The 21,066-nt window shown below is 38.9% G+C and overlaps 1 protein-coding gene across 2 annotated transcripts in view; it reads left to right on the forward strand.

The window, feature by feature from the left end:
• Positions 1-21,066, forward strand: part of nlk2 (nemo-like kinase, type 2) — a 203,196-nt gene that overhangs the window by 141,539 nt on the left and 40,591 nt on the right. For both annotated transcript variants that reach the window (XR_015073256.1, XM_085964834.1), the window contains exons 4-6: positions 4,810-4,916; positions 11,229-11,314; positions 18,321-18,530. Coding sequence is in view for 1 of the 2 variants with exons in the window: in XM_085964834.1 (XP_085820960.1) it covers positions 4,810-4,916; positions 11,229-11,314; positions 18,321-18,530 (403 nt within the window). In the remaining variant the exon portion in view is untranslated. The remainder of the gene's footprint in view (positions 1-4,809; positions 4,917-11,228; positions 11,315-18,320; positions 18,531-21,066) is intronic.

Genomic DNA, 21,066 nt, shown 5'->3' on the forward strand with positions numbered 1-21,066 from the left:
TCAACAAAAATACATGCAAAAATCTAAAGACAATGATGATTACAAATGTATTAATTTTCTTTAAACCTGTACTGATGCTGATTATCCTCCTAATATACTCGCAGTGTTTTCTGAATCTAAAAAATATCCAACTAGTAGAACTTTGTGCAATTATCTTAGTAATGGACATTGACAGCTGGTGATGAATCTACAGGGATGAAATTTAGTGACTTCGAATCATAGGAATAGAAAACATTAAGATTTTGTTTTGAGTCTATGGGGACATTAATAAAGGGTTGACTTTTAACTGATTATCAGACTGGAAACTGCTCCAGGACTACAGTGAAGGTTGACAATGTGAAGTGCATCATTACATTCTCCACACTGCTTTGTGCCTGCTTGTTTCTGTTTTTAAACCAGCTTTGTTGTTTTTACGATGGAAAGCATTACACCTTAAAATGCTTAATGGCAAGTCATACCATTTTCCAGGTGTGCAGCAATATTCATATGTATGGCTATTGTAGTAAAATAGCACAAAAACAATGAGGATGAAGGTGGGGGGGGATCTATTAATGGACAGCCAGCATGATTTCTCTGCACGTTTACAATTTATTTCCATTTAACCAAATTATGGGCTGGAATAGTTGACTAAGCATGGGAAAGATGCTTAAGTAATAGGGTCATTTATTCTAAATTGTGGGGGATGGGGCATTGGAATTTTGAGCTTGTGACACAAGTAGCCAATGCTATAGTTTTGAAATTTACCCCATTTTCTTGCTCCTATGGTTTTCACTTTCACTCTGTGTATCAAATTTCTGTTGCTGTACAGTTGTGATTTTGCATATCCATATTTGATGTATTTGTATATTTTACATCTTGGTCTCCTTTGCTTCACCCTGATCTTTGATGCTTGCACAGCTCATGTCATCTCCTGCACAAAAATCCCACCCATTCTTTGAGGTAAACTGACTCCATATTTCCAGCGAATTAACTTCAAGATCTTCATCTTTAAGTCCCTCCACAGCCTTAATAGCCTATATACGCAGTCTTCTACTGCCGAGATTCCCTATCCATAGTCTCTCTCCTGTCTTCGGATTACTGCCTGTTCTCTGCCCCATTGGCTATTCAGTCATGGTGCCCGTACCTGCTGGAATTCTCTTCCTAAATCATTTGTGTTTACAGAGTATAGTGGTTATGATACTGGATTAGTAACCCAGAGGTTCAGTGTTCAAATCCCACCATGGCAAATTATGAAATTGAATGGAATAAATCTGGTAAAGTAAGGACTAGCGCCTGAAAAATGACCATGAAAGCTGTCGGATTGTCAATAACTCAGCTGATTTACAGGTCCATCAGTGAAGGGAGCCTGCCACCCCAACCTGGCCTGACCTATATGTGACAAGTCCCACAGAATTGATTCTTAATGCCCTTGGGGGCTGCATTGCCAGCATAGCCCACATCCTTAGAACAAAAAAAAAGACTTGTTGGCAGCAGATTTGTGCTTAGTGACCTGTTTGCTGGAATGTTGAATTAGGATATGACGACATTGATGCTTCAGTGTTTGTTACAGATTTGAATGCTTCTTCTTACACTGATCTATTGCATCGTGAGCTTGTCTGCTTTGCACGTCTTAGTTTATTGTAGACCTGCACTGATTGCAGGTGGATTAGTGAATTTTTGACAAGGTGGCATCTACGCATCTTACCAGAAACTTTATAATTGTTTTAAAAATGTATTCATCAATGTTCATTTGTACTTGTATTGGTACTTGTTGTATAGCTCAGTGGCACTAGTTCTAAAATCACTGAGCAATCTGACCAATCGGTTTTTGTTAGATGATCATTGACTATAGATCATTTCGCTAGTTTAATAGTGTATATTGAAAAGATTTAATTCAGTCTGATGGAAAACTTTACTGGATATAATTATGCTTTTTGGCTGGTGGAAATACTGAGTTAACATTTCTTTCTCCCCTCACTAGTTAGAGGATCATTTAACCAAGACAAAAAAAATCAGAAAATGCTTCTGCTCTAAAGTATTGCTCGGCATTTCTGTGATTAGATTTTAATCTAAAAATGAGTCGGCGTCTAGTTTTATGCTTTTGCAGTAGGTTTTTGAAATGCAAGTGGGTCAAACCCCAATACAATGCAGGAAGAAAATCTCCCCCCCCCCCCCCCCCCCCAGTTTGAAGTGTTGAAAACTACTGAAGCCAGGCGTAGTCGGTCTCATTATTAAACTACAGAAGCATAAAAAAAGAATGGACCCTGTCAGACACCATCTGTTCAAGGCTGGTGAATTCAAACACAGGGAAATTGGGAGCACTAGACAAACACTGGTTCTTATTCCAAGCTCCAACCCCTCATTAAATTATCTAGAGACAGTAATCAGATATCTGCTGTTCAAATTAATGGCACCTTAGCGCTCATGTCAAGAGTTTGTTAATGTGTAGCAGTTCCATGTTTAGACCACGAGTAGTGCAGGTGTCTTTCAGCTCTCATTTAATTTAAGCAGCTTTGTTGTCATGACAATTAGTTGAGACATCAGGGATATGTTATGTCAGGGATGCAAATTTATAGAATTTTCAATCAATGTATAAAGCAACAGCCAATTGAAGTTTCCATTAGTACATTTTTTAAATTAATAAATTCTAGATGAATGCTTTGAGGTTTGGAGTCATTTGATATCGTGCCCTTGTATAACTGTTTCAAAAATGTGATTGCTAAATTCAGTACAGATATTGTCTGAAAGGATTTCTAATTGGTTCAAACATACAGCATACTGCAAGTGTATATAAAGGATTAAATTTATAGAACAGAGGTGAACATGTGCAACTGGGCTTCTATACATAAGAGCCTGCCTCTTAACCAAGTTGTGCATTTAGAATGCCACGACTGCCTACTATTCCAGTTTAGCAGCTGGACCACTAGGTCAAACACTAAGTTATGGTGGGCTGCTTCATTTGGAAGACCAAAAGCATCATAGTTTTTTGTTCATGCAGAAATGGCCCAGCAGCATTGACAGCAATCAAATCGTCCAGAAGTATAATATTGACTTATGGCTGAAGGAGCCTTCAGAACTAATGGTCTGCTTTAACACTTGATAATGAAAATTGTGTTATAATGAATTTATATTGCTCTTTCATGGACTTTGCAGTTAACTAAGTTAAAACCTGGATTAGCGCATGGCAAGCTCCACGGCAGCTTTAAGCTGATTTACTATTGAGCCAGCTGTCCCATTCATGAAGTAAAAGCAAATGACCTGGATATCTGAAGTTGGGCATCTAATTATTTATCTTAATATCTAAAATGAAGGTAGGTTTGTATGAAAATACTACATTACAGTAGTAAGGTTGAAAAGGACCTTATATTAAGCGACTTGTATTGTTTCCTTTTTCAGCCATTTATAGCATTGCACATAGTTTTCTTTTAGCCTGAAGTTATCTGTTTAAACAAAATTCCACATGCTTTGCTTTGACATTGAAAAAGAGCTTGCACGCAACGAGGCAAACCACCTTACGTCATGCGTATTAATCCATATTAGCTTGTTTATATCAACACTTGTTTCCAAAAAGTGTTTCCTCTTCCCTCGTCTAAGCAGCCTTCCCATTGGTAACTAAAAACTGGTGGATCTGCTTCTTTTTGACACCAATCACACTCGGGAAGCAGATTTTTTTGGTACCGATCCGCGTTTGATCCTGTTTAATGCTACCAATTACTAAGTTCTGTAGATAAAGTCTGTAAACTCAAATTTAGGCGCACATATTGTACCTAGTGTCTGAAGGATTCTTATTATATTCCACTGAAGTTTCTCCCTAGACAATGTACTTCCAAGCAAAATGACCCCTTAGATAATTTGATTTTTGTTTCATAGACCCTAGTTGCCATGGGATACAATTTGTTACTTGTAGCACTTTTTTAAACAGTTTAACTCCTCACTTGCAGGTGCTGATTCATGCTGGCCTTCAGTTTGCCCATATGGCCATTATGTCAGCCTAGATATGAATGTTGAGGTGTTGGACCATGAAAGGTCTTGCAGCCAACCTCCATTTCCATCCTCGATTTACTTCCAGTAGGAGTCTCTAGATAGGAAACAGCAGGAATCCTGTTTCTCTCCCACCCCCACTCCTACTCCTGAGTCCAGGGTGCTGAAGCCAATTATACAATCCCTGTATTAGTTTGGCTAAAATGAGAACTCCTCGGAGATTGGGGATCAAACCTGGAAGCTTTGTATGCTGATTAGCACACCAGATGGTGCATTTACTCATTGAACCATTGGGGAACTTTCAACTGCTTCCTCCAGAGTCCTAATAAAAATGTAATTAAAGATTAGAACTTTTTCCTAAATGTCTTTTCAGAAGAATTGTTGGAGTTGCTATAAAACGCAAGCCACTGCTGAAGTAAAATAAGGTTACTGAAAGGGGCTGTTGGTTTAACTAAAGAAATTTCACTTGTTTAATGACCTAATTTTTCCCAAAATTTTTCTTAATAGGTGATTTAAAAGTTACATGTTGACAAACATTTGCATCAAAATGATAAATATTCTGAAAGTCAGAATTTAAATGAAAAATAAAATGAAGCCGATTATCAGAGCCTCCTAGAGCTTTGTATTGTACTTCATTGGCTGTAAAGCGCTTTGGGGTGTCCTGCGGTCATGAAAGGCGCTATATAAAGGCAAGTCGTTTCTTTGTATCTGTCTTCATTCCAGCTTAGTGTGCTAAACGTTCAGCTCCAGTAACAAGCTAAAGTGTTCTAATGGTTGCAGCTTCAAAATCGTAGGGATTGATTTACAGCAACTCGTGTTTTTTTTCCTTGACTTTTTTCCCTTCCTCAGCTATGTTGTCACAGAGCTAATGCAAAGCGACCTTCACAAGATCATCGTGTCTCCACAACCATTGAGTTCAGATCATGTCAAAGTTTTCCTCTACCAGATTTTGAGAGGTGGGTATATGTCAAGTGCTGTATATAAATGTATACCAGGATTTATCCTCAATGTAAAAAATGTAATTCTACCTATGTAGTAATCCTTGCAGAACTGTCAACTGGCTCATTGGTAGCAGTCACACCTGAGTCAAAAGGTTGTAGGTTCAAGCCCCACTACAGGACTTAAGCACATAATCTAGGCTGACACCTCAGTGGAGTACTGTACTGAGGCAGTGCTGCATGGTTGGAAGTGCTGTCTTTCGGACAAGACGTTAAACCAAGGATCCATCTGCTCTCAAGTGTATGTAAAAATCCCATGAGCATGTGTTGATTGCAAAGGTAAAACACAGTGAGACCATGGAGGCATTTAAAAGCGAGGATGAAAATGTTTAAATTGACTCGCTGGGGTCTGGCGGACCTTGGAAAGGATGGGGGTAATAGGATTGTGGGACTTTGTGGGTGAGATGTGGGCTGTGTTGTTGCAGATGAGTTGAAGCTTGCAGAGAGTTGAGGCAGGCCAGCTGAGAGCCTTGGAGAAGGAGGTAATGGCTTGGACTAGGATTCTAGTGGCAGAGGGAGGAGTAAAGATGGCTCAAGTTAGAGGTGGAAGAATGTGGCCTCGGATGTAGTTATTGGCCAAGCAGTGCACCAAGGTTCTGCACCTCCTGAGGCAGCAGTTAAGAAAATTGATCAAATCTAGACCGTGGGTGCCCTGTTGTATCAAAATATTAATGTTTGCTTTCTGTATCCTGTCAAGTATCTTGTATACTTTCATAAGATTTCCTAATGAACTCTAGCTTATCAAGCCATTCCACACAGCTCATTTTCGAACACTGGGGATTGTCTTTGCACTCATTTGCACGGTCTCTAGGACCTGATGTACTTTATGGGCCAGTAATCCCGGTCCCAACGCGTGAGTACGGACGGGGTACTCGCGCGTGGGCCCGTTGGAAGTGCCGGATTTCAGCAGCGTATGCGTGGGAAACCGGCATTTCCTCCCAAGGGGTTCAGAGGTCCAACAGGACTCTGCGCTCACGCGTTGAACTTCCTCCTTTTTGACAGGTTTGCCCGTGTGTAAGGGACTCCACTTTTTAGAAATGTAAAAAGGAGGTGCAAGGTCTTGATTCTTTAAGGTAAGTGGTCTATTATTTAAAATTATAACATTTTTTCCACAGCTTTATTGTTTTTAAGGACTTTACAGTAAGGTAAGTTTATTTTTAGACCCGATTTCTTAAATTATTTTTTTCAAAAATTTGATTAATTGTTTAAAATAGTTTTTTAAAGTTATTTATAGTTCATTTAATTAGTGGGATGTTTTTTAAAATTTTATTTAAAGTTTAAGTAGTGTTTTGGGCGCCCGTAGTTTTCATGAGTTTGACAGTTCTTACTATCAAACTCATGAATGAAGTTTTCCCTCCCCTGATTGGCTGCCCAGTGCTCACCTGATCCCAGCTGGCACATCGAACTAACTACGCCGCTGGATCAGGCAAGCACAGCGCGCCGACAGCTGAACCGGGCCAGTGACAGGAATTCCAAGCAGTCCCAGGCTTCAGCTGTCGGCGCGCCGGGTAAGTGCACATCAGGGGCTTGCACGCGGGGCAAGCCCCCGATCCTAATTTCTGGGCCAATATGTTGCAACCAGAACTGTGTGCCATTCCCCAGGTGCAGCCTGACCAGAGTGCTGTATAACTCAAGTACAGCTTCCAAGTATTAAAAGTCAACTGTTTTAACAAAATAACCTAGCATCTTGTTCATTTTATTTCTTCACACTGGTCTTTTAACTTAACTTGCCCTTGATGACTTCTGTTCCACCCATAGAGTACACATAATCTCCTATTTAAGACCATTTGGACATCTTGGCACATCCATCCAGAAAGATACCACCGTTTCCTCCCCCCTCCTTATGGCATTCTGTTAGCAACTCCAGGATTTTTGTCTCTATTGCTCTACCCTTCCATGTGTTGGTGACTTTGTTTGACAAACCTTATCCCATCAGTCCTTAAGTTGCCTTTTACTAGTTTGAACCCATGTCCCTTGACATCTTTCTTCAGTTTGAAGTAAATTTTTGCATCGACCATTTACTATCTTCAGACTCTCAGGACTGATGCCTCCTTTTCAAGCTGAAAATCTCCATCTTTTCAATTTCTCCTTCTACCATAGTCCTGTAACACTATAGATTAGCCTCAGGCTTTTCACTGAACTGCTTTCAGGCCTAGAATCTGTCCCTTGTGTCTTGAAAACCAGAAATGGAGACACCACTCAAGGTGTGATCTGACCAATGCTCTATATAGTTTTGAGTATGACTTCCTCTGACTTGTATTACTATTTTCGCTATATAGTTCATTCTATTTGCTTTGTTAATTTCTGCTCTGCAGTAGTTGGTTTGACAGTAAATACAGCATTATGGAAGATCTGTGAAGGAGGACAGGAAATTTTAGTGTTTGCTAAAAGGCAGAAATCTGTAAGATGCTGGCAGACGGGCTGTTGGTTAAACATTTGGAAGATTCCCTGAAGACAGGAATTTCATTCAAGAATTTCCTTTTTCAGCTTTGATTGCAGCCTTAGTCATTTCCAAAACCTATACTTTTTTGTAAAATAATTGCTGTTTTTTTTAAAATGCCTTAAATAGTGCTTTTGTATCACAAACTAATGCACTGCATTAGTCTTTTCCATTTCTGGTTATCAATTAGCAGTTTGAGATTTACATAGCTATTTTTGTGATGTGCAAAGTGTACATTTTTAAAGCTTCCATTGCATTGAAGGATGTGAATTGTTAAGTGGTCGAGGGATCTGAAAATTGACCAAAATCAATTCTTTAGTGTAACCGATTCATATTACCTATTTGATTTTTTACATTTTCTGCCGTTCATCACAAGGCAGTTTTACAGAAACTATCTCCATCTATGGTATTCAGACAGAACTTTTCACCAGTTTTAAATCTGAACGATGGCCATCAGGCTTGGTTATTTGTGGACCTCCTGTGTTAATTTATCCATTTATTTGTTAACCAAACAGATTCTCTCTTTAAAGAAAACATTTCCTGGAAAATTAAACTAATTTTTTGAACTTTACCAAAGCATTTTACAACATTTTTTTCACATTTTCCATGAGATGCAAAAGATCATCAGAACTCTATAATGCAGTATTTCTTAAAATGGTAAACCATTTCTGAAGACTCTAGAATACTATATTTTCAAACCTAGAATACTATATTTTCAAACCTAACATTTGGTCACTGTTCTTCCGCAGCAGTGCGAGCACATATGTAGGAGTGTTCTAGCTAGTATACCTGTGAAGTTTTAACATCAATTTAAAAAGTAGAAGTGAAGGATATATTTGCATAAGACTTATAGGGAAATTATGATACTGTATTGTCGGGGAGGATCCATAAAAGAAATCATTTTGGGGTTTATTAATGCGTTTCTCAATGTAATCCTTGTCCATTCTGCTCTCCCTAACTCATACATGCAATGATCCCCTCCTATGCAAGTTGGAGTAAGGCAACCTGCTCTCTGGTCTACAGCAGTGCCTGCAACTGGCTATTGCAAGGTGCACCAGAGGCTGAATTGTGCCTCTCTCCACCTGGTTAACTGCCCTGCTTCTCTCAGTGAGGGCAATGCAGATAGAAATTGCAAATACAAGCCTGCGTCCTACCACCCCTGCAATCCAGATGATAAACCTATCTCAATGAAGAGGCAATGGAAAAGTAATGGCAGCTGTAACTTTCTAGTGGTCCTGTTTTTTCCTATAAATATGCAAATATGTTTACATTTTGTTTAAATGGTGCCCTGATAATTTTCCTTTTTTGTATCTCAAATTTACAACATGGCATCTTCATAAATAAAGGTTTTAAGTTCAGCTTATATATGTTAATACTAAAATTTCATTTTTTTTAAAATTTGGTGTCATTTTTTCAGTCCTCTGTGCCACAGGTGCAAATATCTCTCTTCTGCCTACAGTTTGTTTTATAATAGTTACATCTAACCTCTTATAGCAGAAAGAAGTAAAGCAAAAAATTATACCTCTATCTAGTGTGTGTATTGTTTTATGTCCTCTCTTAAATTTCAACTGAGTGGCAGATGCTACCCATTTATTATTTCACACTCTGCTCCTCTGTAAACAGCCACCAGAAGGTGTGCAAGAGCAGACCTGGGTTATTCCTGTTTTGACTTGGAAGGAATTTTCCAGGGAATGGCTTTTTCCCTGTCTTGACCGTGTTATCAAGCCATTTTGGTTAGAGTTTACCGTGCTAATAGTAAAACATGTTTCTTATTGAAAATGAGGTTCAACAATTTAGGCCATTAGAGGTGCCACTTTGCTATGAGTACATCTTTCAAACAAGCATGAAGTAGCGGAGCAAAGCATGACCTAAACCATCCCTTTCCCTATAAGCATACTGAGTACAGGTACTCGGTTCCTAGCTTGGCTACTGGAGGGAAAATATATTTGCATCCTGTTATTTTATTATACACTCTTCCCACCCTGAGTGCAAATCACTCTTGGCAGAATTGCTTGGAGTGTAATTGCATGGCTTAATTTAAACAAAGTTACAATTTAAGGTACAGGAGAAATGTTTGAAGTAATGCATTTATATATTTGGTATTGAGAAAATAAAAAGTTTGAAACTTTAATTTGGTTCTTTCTTTGGAACTTATTTTTGGCAGGAAGAAGTCATGAACAATGTATACAGTGCCTTTGTGACAGCTGTCAACCAACCAAAGTGCTATTTTTTAATACAGATGTAGCAAACCAATGAACATATTCAGTATAATCAAACTTTGCTAATTCGATGTATGAAGAGGAAAAGTTCAAATGTTCACGTTTCCTTTGGCCAAGTTTCCAACTGTCATAGGAGTAGTTTTGAATGATTGATTATTGGGAACAAAAATACTGTACTAGCAGAAATTGTGCAATTGATCAGATTTACAAGAACTATACAGGACAGAAGTGGCACTAATGTAAATCTGTGTGTTTTCAAATTAATACATTTTGATTTATAAAATTACTAGAAAAATAATTTGTTACAATGGTAGGGCTTTTTGGAAAGTCATTCTCTAAATTTTTATACAAAGATTACAATGGCCTTAAATGTTAACTTCAAGGAACTTTTCAACAAAATAATTATAAGGTACTAATACTTTCACCCTGACTCTCTGAATATTAAGTTCATGTCTACTACTTAGACTAACTCAGCTCTGTCCTTTCTCCTCCCCCTGCCTCCACCCCAGAGAAGAAAACTTTGTGTAGTGAAGCTTGGTTCATAATTGTCACTCTCTTGTTTAAATTAGATGGTAACACAATGCTTTGGATTGCACTTGTGGGTTTGTATCTGTCTAAGTTCTTTGCTCAGTGGCAGCACTGTTATGAGTCAGAAGGTCATTGGTTTAAGACCCATTTTAGAGACTTGAACACATAGTTCAGGCTGACACTTCAGTGCTGCACTGTTAGAGATGCCGTCTTATAGACGAGATATTAAACGTCTGTTAAGTGCCTCCGTCTGTTCTCAGGTGGGTGTAAAGGACCCCATGGTACTAGTCGAAGAACAGTATGGGAGTCTTGTCCAATATTTATCTCTCAACCAACATCACTAAAAACAGATTATCCAGTTACTTATCTCATTGCTGTTTGTGGGACTTGCTGTGCACAAATTGGTGCACTTGCCTACAACAGTGACTATACTTCAAAAATACTTAATTGGCTGTGACGCGCTTTGGGATGTCCTGCGGGTATGAAAAGTGCTATATAAATGCAATTTCTTATTTTATGTCAACCATACTGTTAAAGGGCGTGTAGATACCACGTGGTACTTCACAAGGAAGAAGGGAATCAGCACATGATGCACTTGCACATCTCTTAGCAGTCAGAGCATCAAGAATGAGAAATGGGGATATATTTTAGTATGCAACACATGATTAACTTTTTTTGGGGTATATAATTAAATTTCTAACTTTATTTTGCGCATTAAAAGGGCAGCAACTGAGTAAAGCCAGCTTGCTAAGTTTTCCTGCAACCTTTGGATGAAACTGATATTTTAGAGAAGTTGATTAGAGATGGGAATTGATTTTGCATGTGTTTAAGTTGTAGTGTTCATGTTGCCAACTTCTGGAAACTGACTTCAGTTGACTAAAATAAAAACCAGGAGAGAATGTTGTAGATTTATTTTTTGTTAAATTTAGCCCCATTCAGCAATATCGAATAAGTTGGGGTATATACCTGCTAGAATGTGGCAGAATGCCACTGCAGACACTTTTGAAGTGGACACTATTAGGCAAATCTGTGCAGTGTTAAATACTTGTGCAGTTTTAAATATTTATTTACTTTTAATCTTAGGGCTGAAGTATCTGCATTCAGCTGGTATATTACACCGGGACATTAAACCAGGGAACCTTCTTGTGAACAGCAACTGTGTCCTTAAGGTTAGTTTGGTGTATTTTTCTACAATATTAATTGAACTTGTATATCAGTGATAGGTAATGAAAATAAGTATTCTATTTCTGCTTTATATGGCAAAGTATACGCTCTTTTCTGTGCATCCCAAAAATGGCTACTTATTGTAGGACTGCTAAATTACTGAATGGAATTTTCAGAAAAGCTAAATGCACAACTTACTGGAAAATATTGGCCCAGATTTTGCCGTCAGTGGCAAAGTTACTGTGCTCGATGCTGACCTTTTAAGAAAGCTGCCCACAAAGATCTAGTGATCTCTGGTGTGGATTTCATCTTTTCAACATTAATTTAATTCTGGCACCATCTATAGGGGCTCTCTGGTGTCCAGCAACAGTGATGTCATCAAGCAGGCTAAGCAGCCAATCACATTGATGAATCTCTCGGCCAGCAAACCAGGAAGTAAAAAACACTGATTATCCTTCACTTTTTAATCATTTTACAGAGAACGAAATAGAAATTGGGACATACACATGGGATTAAGATAGAAGCTGAAATATCATCTTTTTTTTTTAAAGGTTATTTTAAAAATCTATGGGAATTTTTATCATGGAGAAATTTGACATTCCACAAATATAAAATTAGTTTTTCAGGGCCAGAGAGGTTGTTCAACAGTAATTATAACTTAGTACGCTGCCAGTTACACCTCATTCAGCAAGGCTTATCTTTCTCAGGGTTTTTTACAGCAAAATTAAAGCGTAAAAAGTGGAGGTTAACGTCAATTCAAGTGATTTGTAAGATTTCCACCTGCGAGGACTTTCAACGGTGGAGGAGCAGGGTATTACTGACAGCAACTTCTGGATTTCCATATTTAAATGTGCATGTGCAGAAGCCAGAAGTTGCTGCCTGTTTCAGAGTCATGATGGCGAACGCTGACAATTTTGCCATCATTACAATTGCAAATTCCGGGCCATTACATTATGCTACAGCATAGTTGATGCACAAAGGAACACTAAACATTTTAAGTTTACTCTAGAAAATCATTGTTAATACAGGAAATTCTTTGGTATCCGGCGCGTTGCCGGTTGATCAAAAATTCCAGATGACGGAGAGGGTTATCTACTGAGGCTATTTTTAACAAAGAAAAAGAAAAAAATCAAGAAATGTGCAGTATACAGTAATTGGGTACTCACCTACAGAATGTTGTGTTAAATGGATGGTGGAAGATGCTTGATTAAGTACAGTACTGCCAGTTGAGGGTAATGCAATGCAATGACTACCAGCAGCGTGGGAGACACACACTACCCCTGTAAAATGGCAGATCAGAAGAGACTACCGGCAGCGCGGGAGAGTCAGACTCCTGTTACAGGGGTATTGAGGTGTTCCGACTTCCGACAGTGCCAAGAAGCCAAGTAGTGGCAGTTTGGAGAACCACTGACTAACTCGGCCACTGCGGGAGACTCTGACTCGGCAACATTGCCGGTTATTGAGGTGTTGTTTTCGGAGTGAGAATTTTGCCGGTTAATAGAGAATTCCGGCTATTTAGGTGCCGTTTAAACAAGAGTTTCCTGTATTACTTAATGCTATGTTTTTGTTTTACAAAGAAATGCTGTTTCTCTTAGTTATCATACATTTTATAGAACAATACCAATCAAAATTGCAAACCTTGCAACCTCATTTTTATTTGGTAGTAAGGTGCTCTGCATGCACAAATCAGAGTTATTCTCAAGAATTTATTTTACACAAACTCCTAAAACAATTGTTGGCTTGGTTTTAAAAACTTGGCACAAGCTCCCTGATAGTTCGGTGGGTTTGGCCTGTATGTAGCTGAGCCACTCAACCAGGAAGATCCCAGGTTTGGTCCTCGGACCAGAGTTAGCTTGGTGCTGCTCGTTTGGGGAGGTCAAATAGCTTGGTGCTGCTCGTTTGGGGAGGTCAAAATTAGGGCAGTCTTGATTGCTACTACTCAACCAACCAACCTTAACCAATGTATTTCTTCCACACACCACCACCCTGCCCCCCCAAGCAATTGATAGCCTGCTGCCAATCTGTACCAAGGCTCACTTATTAATAATGATCACTTGGGCAAGATACTGGAAGGTGCCTGGTACCATACCTCAGGGAGGAGAGAAAATTGGAAAGGGTACTTTTTTTTCCCCAAGGGGGAACAAAAACTAAGATATGTATGCCTTTTAAGTTTAAACAAAGGAGTTTATCTTTAAGTGGCACTCAGGCAGTATAGATGACAATTAGATTCAAATATGTATGAGGAGACTTTGCCAGCTACAACATTGATCTTGGTCTCAGTGCTATATGTGTTTTGCTAAACACAATCTGTCAATCAATTAACTCACCTGTCAAGTTTGCAAAGAATTCTTTGACTTTTGAAAGAATGCTGGTGAGCGGTAGAATATGAAACGCAACTGGTGCAACATGTTCTTCAATTTCAACTCTGACCTATTTAGGCGAATTTCATCAAGTTTTCAGTTGTGTAATGAAGTATGCATCCCTGGTCAGTCTCATTCAACAACATAAGTAGGGTGGCACCAAGAAGCAGCAGTGGGCAACCTCAAAGAAAGCTAGAAATGATGTATTTTAAAATAGCTTGGCTATAACTTTCTGGTCAAAATTGCAACAAAGTTGTACAAAAAAAATGATTGCGACTCAAATTAATTTGACCTCTTGTTTTATAGTGACGGGCCATTATCTCACTCAAAATAAATATTTGGTAATGACTGGAATTGAAAGTCACCTATCCACACAGATTACATGAAATCCAGTTGAAAAAGCAGTGCAATTTCTTGATCCCTACTAAAAAAAAAAACATTTATAATAGGTTTTGGTGTTTGAGAACAACAATGACATTAATTGCACATCCAATGAAATGAGTGGAAACTGGAGTTTTGTTTAACGGGGAAATGCCTGCTTTGCATAAACTAAATATCTCTGCAATTGTCACTGGAAATGAAACATGATCTGTTTAATGCAAAATAGATCTCAGATTGCATATATTTTTATATATTCACAGCAATTTCTTCCAGTTCATTTACGTGAGTTGGGATTTGGTGGAATTGTTATAATGGACGTAAGCAGTCATAGATGTGGCTATGGGCTATTCTTTTCTGCTTTGAGGGTATGCAGCTTTGCATCATAATATCTACACAAGCTAGTTCTTTTTCCAATTGTGTACATTTTTTTAAAAGTCAGGTTTGACCTCTGCTTTCACCCTTAATGGAGATTCAGTTAGGATTTGGTAAAATGTTTGTAATAAGATATAAAAATGGACACTGATCTACTGTGAAGGTCATGCTGTGATTCTTTCTAATCTGTTGTCCTGTCTAGGAGCTGAAGTATGGCATTGGATATAAAATTGACACCAAAATAAGAAACCTGCTGCTGCCACTTGCAGCTGTGATACCCCAGGTCACTGCTGGAAGTATTCTGGAGAGGCACTGCTACACTTTTGGGAAGTGAAGGAAACTGATTATTCTCCACTCCCCATCTCACTCTATTTCATCATGCTGCTCAGAGAACATATGCAGTCTCTTTTTTTTCTCCCCCCCGCCCCTTCCAATGTCCACTCCTGCCCTCTTTCCGCGCCCCCTCCCCCACTATACTGCGTAGTCCAAATATATTACTTGGGATAAAAGAGCATATCCTACAGATCACAATGAGCAGTGACACAGGCGAACCAGTTTCTTAAAATGTTCTATCACACCTGCACAAGATGGCTCAAATATATTAATAAAATAACATCACAACTGGATTGTCTTAACTTCTCTCAGCAGCGACACTTGGCCTCTAATTGGTTTTGGGATGTGTTTCAGATTTACAACTAGCTGCCAATCTAGACACACGTTTCCCTCGACAAAAGAAAATGACCTCAGCATGTACATATTTAGAGCATTTGATCGCAGAGTATATTCTTTATGGCCTTAAAGGAATAGACCAAATAAAATGCAGCTCCACAATAATGTATTTTAAAAAATCTTGCATCTGTGCACATGTCTTGTCTATAAAACCTTATTTATGCTGTTACATTTTGGTCACACTTCTGTCAACTATTCCACTATAAATTCCTGTGTCCACACTTCTAATGGAACTGCCTATGTAAACTGATGCACCCTTCCACCAGTGGTGGCACTGTAAGTCCTAATTTTACATCTCCCAGCTCCTCTGCTTGTACTCCTGAGAAACTCCTGTTCCAACTCTGCTTCCCAAATTTTATTAAGTTTTGTGATTTCACTATAAAGTAAAACCAAATATTATATAAAAGAGGGAATGTATGACTTTAAAAACGGGACTGAATAAGTCTGTGTGCTCAAGCCCAATTATCCACTAACCCTGCTTCATCTGAAGACACTACTTGTGCAATGCCACAGGAAGTCAACTAGTGTATTGTATGTGACATGGTATAATGCACAAAATACTATATAATAAAAAGGGAGTATTTACATCTTGATGGAACTTTTCTAATAGGTGTTAATAGACTGTCTTGAGGAAACCAGTTTTAAGATATTGTATGCTCTTAAGCAATGCCATAGGAGATCTTCCAGTATGAGTTGGACAAGAATATAGTGAGCAAAATCTCATTTTTACCAAAATGGGAGACATAGCAAATAATGAGCAACAGTGTAGCCAGATTTGGAAGGAATGACATTTTTAGGCTGTTGATGTAATTCGGTGCAGAAAATGTGTAAAATAATAAGTATAGAAAGAAAATGAGGGAGAAATGTAAATGGAACAGTAGTGCAGCGGCTGATCATGAGCAAGATCTTTGGGATTATAGCGGATGATCAACACAGCATGAGCTGCAGTAAATGGTGAACGAGATGCTAAATTACATTAGTAGAGGGATGAAGTACTAATTGTATTGTTGCTTTATAAAGCATTGGTCAAACCTCACCTTGATGTATTGCGTGCAGTTCTGGCTTTCTAATTTATAAGATATTGCCCTTGAGAGGGTATTCCGATGAGCAACAAAGACAATTCTGGATATTGGGAATTTTAAGTTTGAGGAAAGGTTATGGTTGTTGGGCTTTTATTTTGAAAAGAGCAGACTTTGAGGTTATTAAATTGAACTTTTCAACATTATAAAAGAAATTAACATTTTCCAGACAAGTATTTCATTCTGGTAAGGGGTTCAAATGTTAGCAATCACCAGTTTAAAGAGTTTGGGCAGGAAAGGACCATGGCAGCCCATAAGGAGATAATTGGATGCATTTTAGAAAAGAGAATGGATTGAGGAATATAGTACAGGAAACTCTTTATTATCCGGCACCAACGGGACCGGCTTGGTGCCGGTTTATCAAAAAGTCCGGATTACAGCGAGGTATAGTTAAACGGTACGAGAGCTCCGTACATAGCAACAAATCCAGGCTTCCCTGTTGCTTAGCAACATGTGCAGGAACTCCGGCCACAGATCAAGCGTCCCTGTTGCTTAGCAACAAGTGCACAAACCCCAGTTACACAGCCACAGATCCAGGAACTGCCACTAATATGAAGTAAAACTTACCTGAACCTACTCCTGAATTTTGCCAGTTAAGAGATTTCCGGTTATTTAAGTGCCGGTAAATCGAGAGTTTCCTGTATGTAGGTGAGGTTGATCAATTTTTTTTTTAAGGGTCTTTTGTTTTGGTTTATTGCTTTTTCCCCTGTTCTGAAAGTTATGTTAATATTCAGGTACTGAATTTGTGATTATGCTGCTAGCCAGTGATAAGTGACACTTTTTAGAAGTTCTGCCTTTCTGTCTCTTATTACACTCGCCATGTTGGATTCTTAATGTAGTTTTTTTCTTTTTTTTCTACCCCCCACCCCCAATGTTTCCCTGACTCTACAGTGTGGCACAAAGGAAATGTCTTGACCCAGAAAAGCATGCAATGCCTTTTCTTCATCTTCTCCCTCTTTGGCTGGAATCCTTCACTTTCTATCTTGAAGTGCTGCCACCATCTCCTTGCACTCTGCAGTCTGTCACTAGTACATATTTGATAGGAAAAAGTCAAATACTATGACCGTACCACATTTGTCACTGTGGCTGGCCCATGATTAATTTAGAGTGTGGTTATAACCCAACTAATTGAGGTTCAACCATAGAAACTTCACGGAGTCTCCAATTCGAAAATCAAAACTTGCACTTAAATATACAGAGTAAAGCCCTTAAATGGCCTGGGTAAGGATGGAAAACCAAATGTGGTGCAGTTGGGCCAAATTACAATGTAAAATTTTCTTTTTCTGTCAATTTTCTTCCTCTCTCCTGAAGGCGGACACGCACAGTTCCATGAGCAACCCCTACTACCTTGCCCAATTGAGCATTCCTTATGGGTGAACCTAAGCAGTGAGTCTTGGCAGGCTGTTCATCCATAGGAAACATCTCAACCCAGCTGAGCTGGAACCTGTCCTTGCCCAACAGCACAAGTACACACTTCAGGGATCATTGAATAGCAATCAGGAGTGGGAAGCTTAAAATTTCCTCCCTGACCAAGGGGTGAAGAGTCTAATTATAGTGCCTAGCTACTTCCCCCAAGATCAGGCAATTCAGCACAGACTGGCCATTGAACTTGAGACCTTCTGGGTCTATATAGCACTTCACCAGCTGAGCCAGTGAAGCAAAATGTCAGCATTTTATGCCTCCTGAATGTATATTCCATTTTTGTTTACTTGAAGTTGTTCAATTAATGTAATATTTTCAATATATTCTGCAGAGTGTTGATTCATATTCCGGTAACTCTTAACCATTTTTTTGTACCTGTATACTGTTCAGCTGGGTGTGTCATTCCTTTGTAATCCAATATAAAGCGCATTATTCAGGTCACTTTGTTGCTCGTCAGCAGGTTTATTAAGTGGTTTTGGTTTTTATAGTACCTCTGACCTTAAACTGCAAAACTCATTGCATGGTGAGGTCAGTTGCTTTTTTTAAAAATCCCCTTTGAGTTTGATGAACATCATTCGTATGTAGAAAGTAAGTATTTTAAATTGCTTTGAGATTTTATGTTTAAGGAATTTATTGCAGGCATCCCAAACCATTTTGTTTTCTTGCAGATCTGTGACTTTGGTCTTGCCAGAGTAGAAGAACTTGATGAGTCCCGTCACATGACCCAGGAAGTTGTCACTCAGTATTACCGAGCACCAGAGATTCTGATGGGCAGTCGCCATTATACTAATGCCATTGATATCTGGTCTGTAGGGTGCATCTTTGCAGAGCTTTTAGGCCGTAGAATCTTATTCCAGGCTCAAAGTCCCATTCAGCAGGTAATCCAGCTAACTGAAGTATATTTTTGTCGTAGTAAAGGTGTCTTGTGTTTTAAAGGCATGGAATTCATGTGTACTGAATTGTATGCTCCACTGTTTTGTTGATAGCCCCACTTTTAGACTGTCATTGCAAAACATTCATCTACCATTTCTTCTCGTAAGCCCCAAATGTGTAGCAGGTTTTGTTAAGTTTAAACTAGACATGGTATTGATTCATCCCAGTAGTAATTAGATTTGAACCTTTATTTGTAAACCACCTATCCGTAAAAACACAAGTCAATCCTACAGGTGATAATAGATGGGTGAGAGATAAAATGAAAAACTGGAAATGCACAGCAGGATCATCAACTTTTTTCAAAAAATAATGATTGAAACCAGTACTGAGATCTTACAAATTTGTTTGTAAATCTTACCAATGCAGTCATAGGAAGAAGGAGCAGGATTATGCCATTCAGCCCCTCGAGCTTGTTCTACCATTCAACTAGATCATAACTGATCTGTACTTCAACTCAATTTACCTGCCTTGCTCTGTATCCTTTGATACCCCTACTTAACAAAAATCTATCAATCTCAATCTTGAAAATTTCAATTGACCCAGCATCCACAAAGTTTTGGGGAATTGTTCCAGATTTTCACTACGCATTGCGTCAAAAAGTGCTTCCTGATTTTTCTCCTAAATGGCCTGGCTCTAATGTTAAGATTATGTCCCCTTGTTCTGGATTCCCCCACCAAAGTAAATCATTTCTCTGTATCTACCCTTCTGAATCCCTTTACCATTTCAAAAGACTTCGATTAGATTATCCCTCAACTTTCTAAACTCAAGGGAATACAATTACATTTTTGTACCTGTGTATCCGCTTTTAGTGATTTGTGTACATGGGCACGTAAATCGCTTTGCTCTTCCACAGCTCCTAGTGTCTCACTACTAAGAAAATATTCGGATTTGGCTTTCCCTGATCCAGAGTGGATGACCTCACACTTCCCCACATTGAACTCTTATCTGCCATAGTTTTTCCCCACTCAATTGGTCTGTGTATGTCTCTTTGTAACTTCCTGCTCCCATCTACGCAATTTACTGTGCCTCCTAACTAATGAAGTGGTTATTGAACCAAACTTTTAATCCATGGGTTTTGTACTGACTTCAGCTGGCAAGAGTGAATTGTTGAGCAGCATGAAACTGGTTTGATATTACACCAACTATTCAGTCATTCAATTTGCATAAGGATACACAAGTCATGATGCAAATTTTGTAGTCCATGTTTTTGTACATGAATGTATTCTGAGGAGGGCGAAGTTGCCTCACTGTGAAATGCATTGCAAACAGGAACAGTTTTCCTTGCACTACTTCTGTGAAGAAAGTGGTATATTAATCTCACAGGGTAAATAAGCTGAAGGGTAGTTCATTGCACCCAAAAGAAAATTGTTTAGAAAGCTAAACCTATAGATTTCATAGCTGGAATGGGCGCTTGTCTAAATACATTATTTATTTTAGACCACTTTCCAAAGCCTTGTATCTATATAAAGAATCTGGCTATGTATGCAATGTTATATGTCAGTTCAATTTTATGTGTAATACTCTTGTGATCCTCTAATGTTAATTGACCTATGCTAGGTTATACCAGAGACCAATCATCCCATTTGGTCTGCACTAGCCATGTGACACCATGGACCACAGTCAGATCTCTCCGGAGCATGTGACGCCATTTTTTATTTCATGTACTTTTATTTGTAGCTTTCTTATTTAGCTTGTTGAATCGGAAATCTGTCACAATTCAAATTGTAAAGTTTAGATGTTAATATCCAAGATGTAATGGGTCACTTGAAATTTAAGTAGTCCTTGCTTGCTTTCCCCAGACTAGAGTTATACAGTGGTATGCAAAATATCACTTGAGAGGCATTATTCCTACACAAATACAGTTTGATTGCAAAGCAAGGAAATATTACAACACCGACTGCTTGCTTTGTTCTGAAATCAATCAAATGAAGTTGGTGCTTTAGCACATGCAGGTGGACTGGGTCTTGCACCTGGTGATTCAATAAACCATTGCGTTGATGAATTGGGTTCAACTATGGGAGGTGCCTTTTGTCCTTCTATAGCCCGGTTTCCAACTTCAAAAGATATGAGGTGTATCCCAGGCAGTGGGCTCCCAGTTTGCTACTTCTATTGATCACTGTGCCACATCTCACGTGGAGGTGTTCTCGTGGAACTCTGAGCAAATGCATGGGTTACAAAACAGCTGCTATTTTGTGTTCTCACTTTCTGAAGTTGAGATCATCATGAGATGGCTCGTGCTAGTGACCTTACTGGAGTGTTCTAAGGTGCATAGCGCAAAAGAAATATTTAGGTAACCCCAAAAAAGAAATGGTCTCTTCCCTTTCAAAAAAAAAATGTCATTCTCCCGCTCAGCCTTGGCTTCCCTGCTCAGCCAGGCCTGAATCCGCAGTCCCCCCCCTCCGAACATGTCCAAGGCTGATGTCCCAGTCCACCCTACCTCCATGTCCTCTCTGCTCTCAATTTCGAAGAAGAGCAGGGGAG

The sequence above is a fragment of the Somniosus microcephalus genome, chromosome 22 (assembly GCF_052327205.1).
Source record: "Somniosus microcephalus isolate GS21.2 chromosome 22, FLI_Smic_1.0, whole genome shotgun sequence".
NCBI classification, from domain to species: domain Eukaryota; kingdom Metazoa; phylum Chordata; class Chondrichthyes; order Squaliformes; family Somniosidae; genus Somniosus; species Somniosus microcephalus.